The sequence below is a fragment of the Danio rerio genome, chromosome 8, assembly GCF_049306965.1.
Source record: "Danio rerio strain Tuebingen ecotype United States chromosome 8, GRCz12tu, whole genome shotgun sequence".
Taxonomy (NCBI): domain Eukaryota; kingdom Metazoa; phylum Chordata; class Actinopteri; order Cypriniformes; family Danionidae; genus Danio; species Danio rerio.
The window spans coordinates 59612858-59632549 of record NC_133183.1 but is presented as its reverse complement, the minus strand read 5'-3'; the positions used below and the strand labels follow the sequence as shown (position 1 = coordinate 59632549).

At 35.1% G+C, this 19692-nt stretch overlaps 1 protein-coding gene across 1 annotated transcript in view; it reads right to left on the bottom strand.

Moving 5' to 3' along the window:
- Positions 1-19692, bottom strand: part of ntrk2a (neurotrophic tyrosine kinase, receptor, type 2a) — a 92452-nt gene that overhangs the window by 12971 nt on the left and 59789 nt on the right. Inside the window, 4 exon segments of the mRNA NM_001366554.1 lie at positions 3092-3332; positions 6402-6574; positions 7412-7542; positions 12241-12429. Coding sequence (NP_001353483.1) covers positions 3092-3332; positions 6402-6574; positions 7412-7542; positions 12241-12429 — 734 coding nt within the window.

Genomic DNA, 19692 nt, shown 5'->3' with positions numbered 1-19692 from the left:
ACACACACACACTCATCTACTGACCTGCATTTGAATCTCAGTGGAGGCTGGTATAATAGAGATGTGTCATGATATTCATCAGTGCTCCCAGATAAATGAACTTGAATAAACTTGGCACAGTTGTGGATGAGGAGAGTTATCTAATAGCCCGGTTCTGCGTGTATAAACGTCATTCAGGCCATATTCAATCACTGGATGGATGATTCACGCTCAACACATGAATGAAGCACAACAGAAGAACTTCCTGCTAACAAAGAATAAATGACGCTGTCTGTCTCTCTTCTGTCTATCTCTCCTCAAATGCTTAATCTTTGGTTTCTTGCTTTCCTTCTCTCTCTCTCTATCCATTTATATTTTCATTGCCTCCTTTTTGGGTCTCTTTTCCCCTAACTTGGGCCCCTCTCGTTCTCAATACAGGCCCTCGTGCTGAATGGAATGCTAATGAGAGATCTTTAATGACTTTTTCGGTTTCTGTCTGTCGGCGCAAGCGCTCTCTTCTTTTTCTTTCCTGTTGCCATGGTAACACCTCTTTCCTGATTCCCACGCCACCTTCCTCCCTGACTCCTAATCTGGAAGAGACTTACTGACAGGACACACACACACACACAGTGAAATTCTGCTGACATCATACTGGAAGAGAGCTGGTAGGGTCAAGGTGTTCGGATTGCTGGTATTCAGTGGTCTGTAGACGAGAACATGAGAAGAATATTGATTTATACATATAGTCGGAAAAAGGATTTGAATGCCTTTAAATGTCCTTGTGAAGTCAGCATTAATTTCCAACTAATGAAACCAAAGCGGAATGGAAGGTAATGCATCTTGATCTCGGTTTAGGGACCGATAAATCTCTATCTGAACACTGACATAATCTTGGCTATTTTGGTGTCTGCATCACATTAAATATACAAAATAGCTTTTTTATACACTATGGAAATCAATATGAGAGAACAGCATACAATTTCCACAGTTTTGAGAAGGCGGCTTAGTGCCATTGGACGTTATAGTATTTGGAATTTCTATTGAAAGTTATATCAAAAACGATAGATAGATAGATAGATAGATAGATAGATAGATAGATAGATAGATAGATAGATAGATAGATAGATAGATAGATAGATAGATAGATAGATAGATAGATAGATAGATAGATAGATAGATAGATAGATAGATAGTAGCAGTGGGATTTGGCTGTATATTGGCACTGGTGGGAGGCGTGCGTTGGCTCGAGGCTGCAGGCCGAGTGCCTCAGTGTCCCACTAGTGACGATATACAGCCATATCGCACTGCTACTCGTGTGATATTGTGTTTATACAACAGTTCTACGGCTTAATCGTGTATATAAAAAAAATAAATCAAACACAAGGAGTATCAAAAGTCGTTTTGTATGAGGAACTACTTTCCTCCGCCATTCACTCAAATCTGCAGTCTATGGTCAGAACAGCATAAACCGTTGCTAAATCATCAACGTCACTTTAGAGCTAGTATTTGAATGATTCTGTAGCGCAATATCTAAAGTAATGACAAAACAGGTGATTTTGCTCACATTTTAAGATTATAATGCTAAACGGCAAGAAATGCCATCAGTCTACAGAAGTTCCTAGTATTTCTCTGTTGCAATTGGAAGATCACAATAATTAACCCTAAAAATGCCAAAGCAAAGCAAGCACTAGCAGATATACTATGGTATAAATACAGCACTACAACATACAAAAGAGAGAGATCAACTTAAGAGTGTCACTTACCAGTTTTATAATGATTTGATCACTTGTAATTTCAAATTTTATCGCTGAGCTTTTCCTATCCTAGAGAAGTATTATGCATTGTATGTCACCATCTTGCGGTGGAACGTCAATTCTTTTTGCTCTGCTCAATGACAGGCTAACGCCCCACTCACACAGGACTTCAGCGTCAACGCTTGATAGAGGGTTTGTCTGTAGTTGGGGCTGACGCGATCATCATTGCAGCGACAGCCAATGAAGTTATTCAGCAATAGGCCACTGTCTGAGCTGGTGTATACAGCGATCTGATTGGCTGACGCTTTCGTCAAAACTTTTGCAGCGAGCAACGCCACTGAAGCAGCGCTGACGGATCCGCTATGCAGTTCGGTAATGCCTGACGTCACCCATTCAAAGTGAATGGGAAGCGTTGAAGGTGACACCCTGTGTTAATGGGGCCTAATGGCTGCTGACGCGCTGTCTCTTAAATATTATGAATATTTCAAATAGGCACTATCCTTATAAATAAACTGCATAGTTGCAATCTAACCAGGGGTTTTCGAACTGTGTGGCGCACCCCAGATGGATCTTTCACTTACTTTGCTGCGCATCGATGGATTTGCTCTTCAGCGTTTGGACTTTCAGCAGTGAATATTAAACCACACTCAACTGAACTAAACTGAACTTCAACTCTGAAAACTGGATTGACACCGTTTCAGTTTACAAGAACTTCTATTTTAGGCTGCTTTGACAAAATCTACATTGTAGAAGCGCTATAGAAATAAAGTTAAATTGATTTGAATGTATGCTTAAAAACAACAATGGCTACTGAGAAGAACCGTTTTATGGACACATCTGACGAACAGCCTTCTCCAAAAGAAGCGACACAGAGGTCGGTCTCACAATGTTATCTCTATTTTATGCAGATAGACAACTTTTGGCACTGCCAGTGTGCACAAACTCATACACTGTAAAAAATACTGGGTTCCACATAATTCATTCATGTTGTCCCAACACAAATTAAGTTAACTTAGGCCCAATCCCAATTCTGTTTTTGTACCCCTTTCCCTTCCCCTTCCCCTTGCTCCTTGAAATAGAGTATGAAGGGAAAGGGCTTCAAAATGTACCCCTAAGAAACTGGACAGCACTTCAACATCTGCACACGTCAAAAAATGTCATCGCTATCTCTTGCTTCATATGAGATAAGACGATCGTGACACCTGTAGTTATTCCAGTTGTGTTATTATTATTATTATTTTTGGTATTTATCTTCAGGAAAGCACTGAAGGCAATGATATCATGTTATTATAACGACATAACGTGGCAATAAGATCGTAACTGTACTGTGCATTTACACACTGAAAACAAAATCTTACCCGATAGTAATCCGTACTGTAGACATCTCGAGACATCCCAAAGTCTCCAATCTTCACCAAGAGATTTTCTCCGACTAGGCAGTTTCGTGTGGCCAGATCTCTGTGCACAAAGTGCTGGGAGGCCAGATAGACCATGCCTGCGGCGATCTGCTGTGCGATGTGCAGCATCTGAGACTGAGTGAGCTCTGCCTGCTGCTGGATCTGTCCGTCAGACATCAGAACCGCATCAGGACCATGAGCCCTGAGGTGGACAGAGACAATAAGCACACCACCCTTCACAAATATGCATTTTAATACTCACAGGTGCAAACTAATTCTGTTTTCAGCGGTAACTTTTTTGAGCAAAATGAGCAACTAGGTGAGGCACAGGGTAACTAATTAGAGCAATGGGTTATAGAAGAAACATTGTTGACCATTCTTAATAGAAAAGCAACCAAGCAACATTGCCTTGCAAAACTGTCCAACAAATTGTTGAAAAAGTTTCCCCGTGTTTCATCAGTTTAAAATAACCCAGGCTCATTATTGATACAAACCCTTTATATACATTTCTGGACAGTGCGATATATATATATATATATATATATATATATATATATAAATCCACCAGAGGCCGCCGTGTAAACTTTTTCAGATCTCAAATTTCTCATTTTCTCTAACGAGTGCCATTCGCGCCTGTTTTATTCACACATGTCCACCAGAAGCCGCTGTGTATGTTTTTTGAGATCTCAAATTTCTCAACTTCTCTCACGAGTGCCATTCACGCATGCTGTTCTTGCGTAACTCCAACAGAGGCCGCTGTTGACTAACTGACCAATAACCCCCACCCACCTCCTTCACTAAATCACCCCCCAATAGTGTTTCCAAAACCACCAATTGACCCAATCACTCCCTTCCCTACACCCAACCGACAGTGTTTTCAAAAGCAATCCAGAAAAAGAAAAACCCTCGCGGCCCTCTGATTTTTACCACGTTTTCAGAGCTTACCACATTCCTACCCTGTTATTTACTTGTTAATTTAATTTTTCCTTTTTGTTTTACCTGCTTTCTGGAACCAATCTTCTCCAAACTTGAACCCCGTCTTCATGATCAACTTCTCCCTGTGTCTCAAGTCTGCCGACGTACATGGCAAGCTGCTGGGAAAATTAGTATCAACGGAAAAGCCGTCAACACCGAGGTAAGTGGTCAGCTGGTAGCGTGAAAAGAAACCAAAGCTGTCGCGGCTTCATACCGCCCTGTAGCATTGGTTTTGTAAAGGAAATGCAGCCATACGTTGTCACAATCATCAGCGATCTAATCCTGGCAGATCGCTGGTAAACATGCAGATCACTTAAAGACTACAAATCCGCTGGTGTATGGACTACAAGTTCCGGTCATGCACCGCTCACATGCACCTGTTCCTCATTCCGTAAATTACACACACTCATGGCTGGGAGCTGCTCATGAACTGATTACAAGGACTATTTATACAACGCGCACACACACACACACACACACACAAACACACAAACACACACCAGTGCACATCAGACACAAGAGTCTTGTTTTACTGTTTTGTGAACATTACGTCGGGTTTTCCTTGCCTTGTCTTGCCCTGTACCGATCTTTGCTTTGTTTATTGTTTACGTTGTTTGCCGCCGGGACTGACCATTTGTCTGTTCTTTGACCACAACTCTGTGTACATTTGTTTCTCCCTTTGTTGACCGTTGCTTGCCTGACCATCTCTGTGCAATAAGCCCTGCATTTGGATGCGCACTTCCTTGTCAGCGTTTCTGTCACATTTCATACGTAGCTCTGGCTACATAATTCGCGCTCTCCAGAAATGTATACGGGTATATGTTTTCACAATGAGCCTGTATTGGCATAAATGATGATATAATTTGTTCACAGTAATCTGGTTTCAGAAGGATGTGTTTATGTTATTGCTTTTGAAAACCGCAGTAATGCTTCGAACGCCTGATTTACTTTGAATTAGAGGCAGGTTTTGAATACATGAAAAACTGAAGGTAGCACTTTACTTGAAGGGGTGTTCATAAGACTCTCACAACACATTTGCAATGCGATGTCATTTTAAATGCAAACATGACATTGTTTGAGAAAATATACGGTATATCTTACATAACTTGTCATAAATCTGTCATAAATATTACTGTCAGTTTTCTGATCACTTTTTTTCAGTGGAATAAACTGAATTTGTCATTAAAATTGCTCATTAAAACTGTCGATACTACAGTATGTCCAATTATTTCATAACATCGTCATTAAGATGTAATGACAATTAACGACTAATTAAATTTTGTACCACTGTAGCTGAGGTCAAGAAAAACATTAATGACGCTGTTGTAAAATTCATGGCACAATTATAACAGCCTCATGACAGTCATGTTTATGACAGATTTATGACAAGTTGTGTTATCTTGGTTATGTCAAGTTGGCAAAGACAAAGACAGATTATGATGTATTTGTTTATGTCAAGGGCGACACATGACTAAGAGGTTAGCACTGTCGCCCCCGTGTTGGGTTTCGTCTAGATGCTCCCGCCCATGCGCTATTGGTGAATTGAATAAGCTAAATTGGCCGTAGTGTATGTGTGTAAATGCAAGAGTGCATGGGGGGTTCCCAGTACAGGGTTGCAGCTGTAAGGGCATCCGCTGCGTTAAACATATGCTGGATAAGATAAGTTGGCGGTTCATTCCACTGTGGCGACCTCTAATTAATAAAGAGACTAAGCCGAAAAGATTTGACTATGCAATATTTTATTCCAATTAGACACATTTTGTGTGTGTGTATATATATATATATATATATATATATATATATATATATATATATATATATATATATTTGATTTCAATGTATATTATATTAAACCCAATATCCCTATTCAAGCTTATGACAAATGCGATCGCTCAGTTATGTCATTTGAAATGCAAAGGTGCCATAGTTTGAGATGTCTTTGTTATGACAACTTGACATAAACAAATACATCATAACCTGTCTTTGTCATAAATCTGTCATAAACATGACTGTCATGAGGCCATTATAACTATTGAATTTTATAATAGAATCATTATTATATATTTCTTGACCTCAACTACAGTTATACAAATTGAATTAGTCATTAAAATGTCTTTCCCAGTGTTGGGTGGGCATCCGCTGTGTAAAACATATGCTGGATAAGTTGGCAGTGCATTCCACTGTGGAGACTCCTGATTAATAAAGGGACTAAGCCGAAAAGAAAATGAATGAATGAATTGAAATGTCTATGAATATTAATGATTCTGTTATGAAATAATTTGACACATTCCAGTACCTGAGGAACTTGTTGAGGTCACCGTGCATCATGTACTCAAACACCATAATGAGAGGATCGCTCTCCACACAAACGCCGTAGAACGTGACAATGTGCTCATGCTGAAGATTGGTCAACAGCTCGGCCTCGCGGTGGAAGTCCTTCCTGGCATTCTCACTGGCCTCTTTTAAAGTCTACAAGCATAAAACATGTATGCGTTATGTGTGTGTCGATATGGTGCGCTTGCGTCAACATTAACTTAAACCAGTGTTTCCCAATCCTGTTCCTGAAGGCACACCAACAGTACAAATTTTAAAACTCTTCCTATTCAAACACACCTGAATTAACTCATCAGAACATTAGAAGAGACTCCAAAACCTGAAATGAATGGTTCAGATAAAGGAGGCCAGCAGGCACAGGACGTCAACATGATGTCCCATTGACGTTGTACCCCATTGGTAAGTTGTATTTTGGCTGGAAATGAAAATCAGGTTGACGTCAGAACCAACATCAGACAGACGTTGGATTTTGGTCACTTTCCAACGCAACCTAAAAACAACCAAATATCAATGTCTAATTATGTTACAGCTTGACGTTGTCTGGAGACGTTGGATTTAGGTTGCCATAGCAGCCAAATAAATATCAGTATTTGAGGTCAATGTGACGTTGGTTTAAGATGTTGACTCAATGTCAGATTTTGGTCACTTTCCAAAACAACCTAAAATCAGCCAAATATCAACATCCTTCAATTCAGTTATTGGACATCAAAATAACGTTGTCCTTGGCTAGACAATGAGATTTGGTCACCCAACATCACAACCTAAATCTGACCTAATATTAATGCCTTATGATATTTTGTGCCTGCTGGAAGGCACAAAATATTTAGTATATTTTCAAATATACTAAATATATATTATATATTTAGTATATATTTTCATGTGTACTAAATATATATTAGTATATATCCAAAATATTTAGTGCTGGTGTTTCTCGAGGAACAGGGTTGGGAAACAGTGACTTAAACAACCAACCTTGACAGCCACTAAGATCTTCTCCTGGTCTGCCGACAGATTGTAGCACTCAGCCAGGAACACTTTCCCAAATGCTCCCTCTCCAAGTTCCCTCTTTAGCACAATGTTGTGCCTTTTAATATGCTGAACAACTGCGAACAGAAAGCACACAAACACACGTTACTTTAGTGTACTTATCTAAAAATCATATTTGTATATTTGGGACATTCACTGAAAATGGTGGTATTGTGTTCAATGTAATATATATATATATATATATATATATATATATATATATATATATATATATATATATATATATATATATATATATATATATATATATATATATATATATATATATGAGCAATATCACACGAGTAGCAGTGCGATATGGCTGTATATCGGCACTGGTGGGAGGCGTGCGTTGGCACGAGGTTTATACAACAGTTTGACGGCATAATTGTGTATATAAAAGCAAAATCAAACATGGAGAGTCTCAAAAACACTTTTGTATGAGGAACTACTTTCTTCCGGATTCAAATCATAAGCTGACAGTTAAACAGTTGAGCAAGCATCTTTTAAACTTTAGATCTGTTGTGTCTGCTTTTTGCTGGCTGTATGTGGGCGGAGTAATACACAAAGGTTAAAGAGGCTATAGGAGTTCTGATATTGCAGAATATCGCACGGCTATCAGCCAATCAGATTTGAAACAAGACAGAACTGTTTTTTTAATTTTTTATTAGTAATATTGACCTTAAAATAGTTTTAAAAAAATTATAAAAACTGTTTTTATTCTTGCCAAACTAAAACAAATTAAACTTTCTCCAAAGGAAAAAAATATTATAGGACAATTTGCAGTCAGTGATATAATCTCTTAGAGATCACACATTTATGTTAACGTAATCTGACTAATTTTGGATTAAATTTAGATTACTTTTGTAATAACGTTTGGGGTTAACACAAAATGTACTTTTTGGGCTCTATTTTAATGATCTGGGTGCAAAGTCTAAAGCGCAGGGCATATAAAAGGACATATCTGAAACTACTTTTCCTATTTTGCATGGTCTACTAGGGTTGTGCTTTTGTCTCTTAATGAGTTGTGAGTTTGTCTGTGAGTTTGTCTCTTATGGGTGTGTTTTGAGAATAAACCAATCATAATCTCGTCTCACATTCCCTTTAAGAGTCGCGCCATGGCGCATTTTCTATTTACATGGCAGACTTTTTAATTGTAAAAACTGAGCGCTTCACTAGTGAGAAAACAGTGAAACAGAGCATACGCAGCACAAGGATAAAGAACGAGCCTCCTCCAATCGGCCTCTTTACTTTCTCTTTCTTTCCTTTGTGCATACGGAAACGCTGTTGTATGCACTCCATTGAAGACATCCATTAGCCTTCATAATTAATTTTGTTTGTTAAGCGCAAAGATTCGTTTGAAAACTATTTCTAAATTCAGTTCTAATTTCCAGCAAACTAATAAGTGAACAATAACGACGAAGTGTGGTTAAAAAACTGAGTTATATCCTTATACACATGCTGTGCCCCATATGAGAGACAGGTGGACAAATCTAAGCTTGTTTTTATTAAAACATATATAAATATGCAGATAATAATACTACAACTAATAATAATAATAACATAATACAAATGCAAATTATCATGAATAAACCGAAAAAAGCCCCCTGAGATGAAGAAGGCATGGAGGTAGTGGTTTTTATATTTATGTTGAAATTTATTTTTATTTTTATATTTTAATCCTCTCATTCATTTTTATTTCTATAGATATTTGATTATTACTGTACATCCTGCACAATTAACGTGCTCTGCGCTGGACTTTAGACCTGCTTTAAGCTGGTCTATTGCGGTCTATTTTAGCTCCTCAAAATAGACACCGGCCCTCCAGGATCGAGATTGGTGACCCCTGCTTTAGACAATCGAAAACAAATATTGCATAAGGGGGCTAATAATATTGACCTTAAAGTTGTTTTTAAAAATATAAAACCTGTTTTATTCTAGCCTAAATAAATCAAATAAGACTTTCTCAAGAAGAAAAAATATTATAGGAAATACTGCGGAAAATTCCTTGCTCTCTTAAACATCATTTGGGAAATATGTGAAGGAGTGGTAATCATTTTGCCTTCAACTGTATTTATGCCCCCTTGTGTTCTTGTAATATTTGGACCCCATTGACTCTTACTATATGGACAGAAGCATATCTGAAAACTTCAAATAAATATCTCTATTTTTTTAATGCACCTGCTCTATACGCATCCAAAAGTCTGGGTGTCTTTTGTGTCCAAAAGCCTCGGTTACAAAAAGAAGCCACATGTGTAATTCCGGACATTGGGCATAATTTAATACAAGGTGTACTAGAGATAGTTTGGGATGCAGCGGAGATGTTTTTAGTCCCAGGCATCCCTTTAGAGAGTGAGGACAGTGTGCAGATAAGAGCGGATTAATCAGGCGTTTAGTGTTCTGGAGGAGAGACAGATAAAGAGAGGAGATTCTGAACAGACACTGCGCTCGCAGAGATTTATCCTTAATGTGATTAAGAAATGCTTTTGAAGAAAAACTAGCCAGTCAGCCGATTACATTAGCGAGAGCTGGATGATGAGGCCGCATCGATCTACAGTAACTCACTGTACACCATAAGCCTATATTAAAAGTAACCAGAGTGCGGAGGAAAGGACATACTGTAGCCAGCGAAGAAAAAAAAAAAGAAGAGAGGGTTAAGTAAGATGATGTACTGTGTGTTTGTGCACGCAAATGGGACGTCAAATAAATAGTGACTAAAATATTATTTTAATAAATATATTTGTTTAATAAATCTGTTTTGTTCAAATGCACCAAGATATAAGACCTGTATTCACTGAGAAATTACTATGTTAAGAGCTGTACATATACAGTTGAAACCAGAAGTTTACATACACTCTAAAAGAGGAACATAACCATTTTTTAAAAATGTCTGATGGTAAATCATACTAAACGTTTACTATTTTAGGTCTGTTAGGATTACCTAAATGATTTACATTTGCTGAATATCAGAATAATGAGAGAATTTTTTATTTTTATTTTTTATTTCTAGACAGACAAAAGTTGACATTTACATATTTTTTTTTGTTTTGCTTTCAAACTGTATAACTTTGGTCAAATGGTATCCTTCCACAAGCTTCTCGCAATAGTTTGAAGTAATTTTGGCCCATTCCTCCTGACAGAATTGGTGTAACTGAGTCAGATTTGTAGGCTGTCTTGCACGCACAAGCTTTTTCAACTTTTTTTTCCCCACAAATTTTCTATAGGATTGAGATCAGGGCTTTGTGATGGCCACTCCAAAACATTCACTCTGTTGTCCTTAAAGCACATTTCAACTAATTTGGCAGTATGCTTAGGGTCAAGTTCTGTTTGGAAGACCTTTGGACCCATTTGTGGTCAAGTTTTAATGTCCTGGCTGATGTCTTGAGATGTTGCTTCAGTATTTCTAAATAATGTTCTTTCTTCATGATGCCATCTATGCTGTTAAGTGCAGTCCCTCCTGCAGCGAAAAAGCCCCACAACATGACGCTGCCCCCCCCCCCCATACTTCGCAGATGGTGTTCATAGGCTTGTAAGCTTTCCCCTCTACAGTTGAAGTCAGAATTATTATCCCCCTCTGAATTTTTAGACCGCTAGTTTATTTTTTCCCCGATTTCTGTTTAACAGAAAGAAGTTTTTTTTCAGCACATTTCTAACCATAACAGTTTTAATAACTCATCTCTAATATCTGATATATTTTATATTTGCCATGGTGACAGTAAATAATATTTGACTAGACATTTTTCAAGACACTTCTACACAGCTTAAAGTGACATTTAAAGGCTTAACTAGGTTGTTTAGGTTAACTAGGCAGGTTAGGGTAATTAGGCAAGTTATTGTAAAATGATGGTTTGTTCTGTAGACTATCAAAAAAGAAACAGCTTAAAGGGGCTAATAATTTTGTCCCTAAAATGGTGTTAAAAAAAATTAAAACTGCTTTTATTCTAGCCGAAATAAAACAAATAGGATTTTCTCCAGAAGAAAAAATACTATCAGACATACTGTGAAAATTTCCTTGCTCTGTTAAACATCATTTGGGAAATGTTTAAAAAAAGAAGAAAAAGATTTAAAGGGGGCTAATAATTCTGACTTCAACTTTAAATGTAACAAACAGTTACATTTTTACATTTTTACAAATTACAGTGTAATTTAGCAAATTGTAATCTGGGTTTTTTGTTGATTCTTGTTGATTTTCCCATGTTCTCACACAAGGAAGCAGTGTGTTTGAGGTTTTCCTTAAATACTTTTCTACAGTTGTGCCTCACATTAACTCAAATGTTGTCAATAGGCCAATCAGAAACTTCTAAAACCTTGACACTATCATCTGAGCTTTTTCAGAGGCATAATAATCTTATTGTAAGTAAACTTGACTTTCAAGAAACGTTATAACAATTTCTCAAAATATCTCTCTCATTATTCTGCTATTAAGCATAACAGAAACAAATGTGATAATCCTAACTTACCTAAAAGAGAAACAGTTTAGTCGAATTAACATCCGACTTTTTTTTTTTAATGGTTATGTGCCTTTTTATACAGTGTATGCAAACTTTTGGTTTTAACTGTAAATATAAATATTTTTAAAATTATTTAAAATTTATATTAATTTATATTATATTATAAAATATTTTATATTTTAATAAAATTAAATTATTAAAATAATTAATATAATTAAAATTAAAAATTAGAATAATTAAAAAAAAATTTTGTTTTTGTATTGTTCTGTGTTCTGTTCTTTTTGCATGACTTGTAATGGCAGATGTATAGGCAGAGCAACTCACAGGTATCAGACTTGAGCAGACTGCTGGTGCTGCGGAAATACTGCGGGTTCTCGATCACAGGAATCTTGGTCATGCCGATGATTACAGCGTCTGCGTTCATGTCGGAGGATGAGGGAGTGTTGGAGCCATTGGACACGTGATGAAGAGGACTGGCGGAGTCATCATCATTGCTGATCACCGAGGAAGGACCTGCGTTCAAGACAGACATTTGCATTAAGAGACAGAACATATTTCATACTAAATATTTCCTTCCTATCAGAACTTGGAAGATAACTCATGAATTGTAGTCAGTTACTGATTAAAAATTACATAAACAAATTTGATAAAAAAAAATACATTTTAGTTATTACAAAAGTAATTCAAATGCAATCCAAAGGTGTTCACATTACGTTACCATAAAGGTGTAATCTAAGAGATGATTGTATTCATCAGACATTTAGATTTCTGTGGTAATTACAAATTACAAAAATTACAAAATTGTTATTAAATTAATGAATAAATTAATCTCTTAGATCACACATTTATGCTAACGTAATCTGACTACTTTTGGATTACATTTAGATTACTTTTGTAATACCTTTTCCTGTTAACACAAAATTTACATTTCAATCAATAACTTTTTATGTTAACCTTCTGTGTTTAGACTAAAAAGTAATCTAAATGTAATCCAAAAGTAGTTAGATTACATTATCATAAATGTTATATTACTAAGAGGTTATATTACTAAATACAATGTAAACTCTTAGCACATTACACATAAGGATAATTACACTTTTGTGGCAACATAATCTGACTACTTTTGGATAACATTTAGATTACTTTTGTGTTAACCCTCATTTGTCCCATTCTGAAGCTAAATAATCTTGTGTTATTTTGACAGTAATTAATTAATAATTAATTATGCTAATTAATTAATTAATTAACTTATTTATTTATTAATGTTATTCTTTATCACCTCAACAGTCAATATATCAAAATACTTACACTAATATATTTGCTGATAGTAACACTCTTAATAAAACAAAATCATTACTTATAATTTAAAAATATTACAAAAAGTAATCCAAATGTAATCCAAAAGTAGTCAGATTTAGTTACCATAAATGTGTAATCTATTACATTATGTTACTGAATATAATGAAATCTTTTAAATTACAAATTAATGGTGATGTAATCGTACTACTTTTGGATTACATTTAGACTACTTTTGTGCTAACCCTTAATTGTCACATGCTAAGGCTGGATAATCTCGGGATATTTTGACAGATACGAAGAAAAAAATAAATGTAATTCTTTATCCCCTTAATAACTTATTTTTAAAGTGCAACAAATCGACAGTCAATATTTCAAAATGCTAACACTAATATACCTAGTGTTTGCTGATAGTAACACACTTGATAAAACAAAATTATGACTCATGATTTAAAAAGTTTACAAAAAGTAATCCAAATGTAAACCAATAGTAGTCAGGTTAAGTTACCGTAAAGGTGTAATCTAAGACATTGTATTACTAATTACAATTTAATCTCTTAGATTACATATTTATGGTAATGTAATCGTACTACTTTTGGATTACATTTAAATTACTTTTGTGCTTACCCTTAATAGTCACATACTGAAACTGGATAATATCGTGCTATTTTGACCATTATAAAGAAAAATTAAATGTGATTCTGAAATTTTATATCTTAGATAACATATTTTTGGTAATGTAATCGTACTACTTTTGGATTACATTTGGATTACTTTTGTGTTAATCCTTATTTGTCACATACTGAAGCTGGATAATCTCGTGCTATTTTGACAGATACGAAGAAAAAAATAAATGTAATTCTTTATCCCCTTAATAACTTATTTTTAAAGTGCAACAAATCGACAGTCAATATTTCAAAATGCTAACACTGATATACCTAGTGTTTGCTGATAGTAACACACTTGATAAAACAAAATTATGACTCATGATTTAAAAAGTTTACAAAAAGTAATCCAGATGTAAACCAATAGTAGTCAGGTTAAGTTACCGTAAAGGTGTAATCTAAAACATTGTATTACTAATTACAATTTAATCTCTTAGATTACATATTTATGGTAATGTAATCGTACTACTTTTGGATTACATTTAAATTACTTTTGTGCTTACCCTTAATAGTCACATACTGAAACTGGATAATATCGTGCTATTTTGACCATTATAAAGAAAAATTAAATGTGATTCTGAAATTTTATATCTTAGATAACATATTTTTGGTAATGTAATCGTACTACTTTTGGATTACATTTGGATTACTTTTGTGTTAATCCTTATTTGTCACTTACTAAAGCTGGATAATCTCGTGCTATTTTGACAGATACAAAGAAAAAATAAATGTAATTCTTCATCACCAACAAGAGCCGCTTTTTTAAAGTGCATTGAATCGACAGGTTAATACTTTAAGATACTAGCACTAATATACACTATATTGTTTGCTGATAGTAACACACTTATTAAAAAAAAAATCTATTCTTATGATTTAAATAGATTACAAATGGTAATCTAAATGTAATCCAAAGTAGTTAGGTTAAAGCAGGTCGCACACCAGAAGCGCCACTCGGCGGCGCGCCGCACAGCGCCATGCGGCGCCCTGCATTTTAGAATTCTAAACATTGGTTTCTATCAGGATAAACAAACCGGCGCCGCAAATATCATTCGAATGTGCGCGTCTGGTGTGTGATACTTTAAACTGTCATGTGCGCACCATGTCGCGGTGCCGAGCGGCGCTTCTGGTGTGCGACCTGCTTAAGTTACTGTAAAGTTGTAATCTAAGACATTATATTACTGATTACAATTTAATCTCTTAGATTACATATTTATGTTAATGTAATCGTACTAATTTTAGATTACATTTAGATTACTTTTGTGTTAACCCTTTTTATCACATAGTGAAGCTGGATAATCTTGGGATATTTTGACAGATACAAAGAAAAAAATAAATGTAATTCTTTATCCTCTTAACAGCTTATTTTTAAAGAGCAACAAATCGACAGTTAATAATTCAAAATACTAATACCAATATTGCTGATAGTAACACACTCAATGAACAAAATTGTTTCTTATGATTTTAAAAGAATGCTTGACAATACTTGACATACACTCTCAGAAATAAAGGTACGTGAGTTGTCACTGGGGTGGTACCTTTTCAAAAAGAACACATGTGTTCCTAAAGGGTCCATATTGGTACCTCAAAAGTATATATTAGTACCTGAACATTTTAAAAGGTACACTTTTGTACTTTTTAGGTACTAATATGTAGCCTTGAGGTATTAATATGGACTTTTAAGGTACAAATGTGGACCTTTTGAAAAAGCACACCCAGTGACAGCTCTCGTACCTTTATTTCTGAGAGTATACAGCAACACTACAAAACAAAATTCGCAGCAATATTACTGCATTTAAAATGTGAAAGAAAATCACAAACGTGTATATAAAGAAATATAAACATTAAACAAAAAAAAAGAGATTAAAAAATAGGAGAATCAGTGGATTTTGAACAACTTACTGTCACCGTGTAAATAGTATATAATCATGTGTGATCCACAAAAGTAACTAGTCTGATTAGGTATTTAAAAAAGTGGTTTACTTTAAATACAAATCCTTGATTTGAGTAATCTGATGACATAATCCAGATTACTTCTATTATAATACAATTTTTTTAATGAAATGAACATTTTCTGTTGCTCCCGTCATATTGATCTATCTCAAAGAAAGATTACTCTTTACCACAATAAACAATCCCTTGGCTCGATGGTTCAAATCAAACAACTAAAATATCAATATAACCATAAAATGTTCAGCTAAAACATCAGAGCAAGGTCTCTCCGGGACAGCAAGCTCATTTTTAAAAAAGACTGACACGGCTCTAGTTTGAAGTCAAGCGTTTTGGCAGAATCAGAAAGGAAAAATGTAATACATGAAGCAAAAGCAGCAGGGGTTTTCCTGCCTGACAGGATGTTTGTATGTACAGTGGGCTTCAAGAGACCACACTGAAATGTGGGACCTGCTTTTCTCGCCACAAGCTAATAAACAGAAAGGTTTGGCATTCAGAACAGTGATTTTAAACCTCAAATGAATCTTTCGCAAATTTAGTAAATCTGAGACATGATTTGACGGCGATTCAACCAAATTACAAGATGCTCCTTGGCAGAATCTCAAATCATGCTGATCATATTCGTCAGGATTTAACACTAATGCATGGACTTTCTCACATTCTGCTGTCATTAGAGCAAAGGAAGAACATGCAGTAACTAATAACCTGCTAAGACTAATAAACACTAGCCAGAAACCTCAGAATCACGCAGTGTTCAGCCAGTTTTGATACTCAATCAGTGCTCTGTTGTAACTGGAATAAAAACGCAAGGACCCATGCAGTGAACAGACATGAATAGTGGGCATTTAAACATCTTCATGTGCCAAGCAAAGCCAGAAACGCCACCGGGAGTCCAGTTGTTCCATTTTTATGAGGACTGGAATGTTCATCAAAGCATCTATTGTGAGATACTGGAGCGATAACTTGAAATAAAAAGCATTTTAGCTGATGTAGAGATTTAAAGAATGTTTTTTTATTAACAACAATTTAGATTTAGGCTAAAATGTATACAATTATACAACTTCTTTGTATTGTAAGTGTTAGGAAATGGTAGAATATGTCAAATGAGGCACTGTCGAATTACTTACACGGAAAAAAATGTATAATTTATGATAAAAAAAAACTAGATATTATCGTTAAATGAAAAACAAATAAGGTAGAAACCATTAAATATCTATTTCTATTTTACTGTCGGTCTTAGTACAAAATGTAACTACAGAAGAGTCGAGGCTTAACTAAGAAAACGGTCATTTTTGAGAGACATGCTAATGGTCTAATCTGAGTCAATAATTTATGCTAAGCTAAGCTAAAAGTGCTCCCTTCAGACCTGAAGATTGGCTAAACGGATTCAAAGAATGGTGAAACTCAACTGTTTAACACTGGGGGAGTTGTAAGATGAACATTTTCCAAATAATAAGTGGAGTGTTCCTAAGTTCAGTGGTCTTTAAAGTCATATTGTATCATGAACCTTAGCCGAGAGATAAATATAATCAGAGACTGATTTTGCATTCACAATGGTATGAACCATTATAGGGGTGGTCAAAAGTATATAGGATCTACTATTTTGATTATTAACATTATTATTTATAATACAGATCAGAGCGAACTATTTCTCAGTATTAACAGGTTACCTCCCCCATACATTTTGTTTCGACATCCTTCAGGGAGGGTCAAGCATTAGTTATGGGGGTCACACCCCCTCAAACCCCCTTGTAATTTGTAACTTTGACAGATTGGTGACATTTTGTGAATGAATTATATATATAGGTTAGTTTATGCTTTATTTCAGCTTTGTGTATTTGACTATTTGACTTGTGACTGCAATGTGCATATTAGCTTTGCATTTAATTTAAATAAATTACAGCTATTATGGCTCAGAACAAGATTTTGTGTCTAAGGTTTATGCTTTGTGGCAAGTAGTTGTGTAATAAGTGGGATAAAGTACATACAGGATGGTTGTTTTCAAAGCAGAATAAAACTTCTCAGGCTTTTTACAACAGTGTTATATAACAGGGCTGCATTCATAAATAAAAATAAATAAATAAAAAGAAAAAATAATAAAACAAAGAAAAAGAAACAAATAATAAATGAAAATAAAATAAATACAATAAAATAACTAAATAAATGAAATAAAACTAAACAAATAACTTACTAAATACAAAATAATAAAATAAAAGTAAATAAAATAATAATAAAAATAAATAAACAACAAAATAATTAAAAAAAATAATAAACCAACAAATATATATATATATATATATATATATATATATATATATATATATATATATATATATATATTCTCATATAAATAAACAAGCAAACAAACAAACGAACGAACGAACGAACGAACAAATAAATAAATGAATAAATAAATAAATAAATAAATAAATAAATAAATAAATAAATAAATAAATAAAAATATTGAGCTTTGCTCTGCGAGAACAACAACCTGGATGTACATTATCCTTAACCTAACCTTGTCTGTTTAGACTGCAAGCTCTCCTTTGTCGGCATGAGAACGCTGGAGAGTGTGAAAAGAAAGAGACGAGCAGTGGCATGTGCCGGAGGTGCATTAGCCTCAGTGATATCTGGAAACTGGAGATTGGCCATGTTGCGATGACCCTCTGATGGCACACGACAGCTTACAGCATTTACCAGAAAACCCAAGCGTCTTATTACCGGCAAAAGTGTCTGCGAAAATAATGAACATTTCTTACAGGCTGTCAACACCGTTTTTGCTGCCGTTATGACATCATGCGGGGCTGATTCTGACACTGAAGGCTGTTTAAACAGGGCAAATGACTGAGCCATTGCTACAAGCACTGTTCATCAAATCTGGGTGGCTTTTTAGAATTTATCTTTGTTTTAAACACCCTTGCTGGTCAGCATTTGTCGTTGACACACTTTAAAGAAAATCTTGCTGCCTTAATTTATTTAGTTGAATTAAATTAACTTTTCAACTTATATTCATCAGACGTCCGGTATAGCTATGGAGGAGTGAGATGCGTGGAAGAACGGCTTCCGACCTACATTGTTAAGTTGAACATGTTACACACTAAATATCTTCAGTTAATTGATTAGATTAGAACATTCGCAACCAAAATATGAGTAATTCTAAGCCAAAGCAAGCTTATCCTTCAGTTCCACTGACAACAAGATCTAATAATAGCATCGCAGGTAAGTTAGCAGCCATAGCTGCCTCCTCCAATGTGGAAAAACAGGTCACAGAATATTTCGAATCCGTATCCACACACTGTTGTATTCTGAATTACTAAACAGCGTGTGAGACATCTCTATTTTGATTTAGGAATCTATCGGACCTTGTAAAAGCTCTGTATTTGCTTTAAAAGAGTCGATTGAAGGCTTTCAAAGCTTTTTGATTGCAACTTATCAATCAAACAGAACCCAAAATGTTAAGGTAAACTTTGCAGAACTTACAAAAATTGAGTTCAGACCTGATCATCTTAATAAATACGTTAACATAAAAAGGTTTGAGGTCATCACTTTTTGTCATCATTTTTTACAGTGCATGTTAAAGGGGTAGTTCACCCAAATGTTTAATTCATTCACTATTTAATCAGCCTTTAGTGGTTCCGAACTCTTAGGAAGCTCTTTAATCTGTTGAACACAAAAGAAGATATTTTGAAGAATGTTATAAACCAGTAGCCATTGCCTTCTGTTGTGGGAAAATTGAAATACTATGAATGGTTACCAGTTCTGTTTGTGTTCAACAGAAAAAAAGTAAGCTCAAACAGGTTTGTGATAATAAGTAAAGGGTGCAAATGAAGGAATTGTCAGTTTTGGGTGAGCTATCACTTTATGTCAT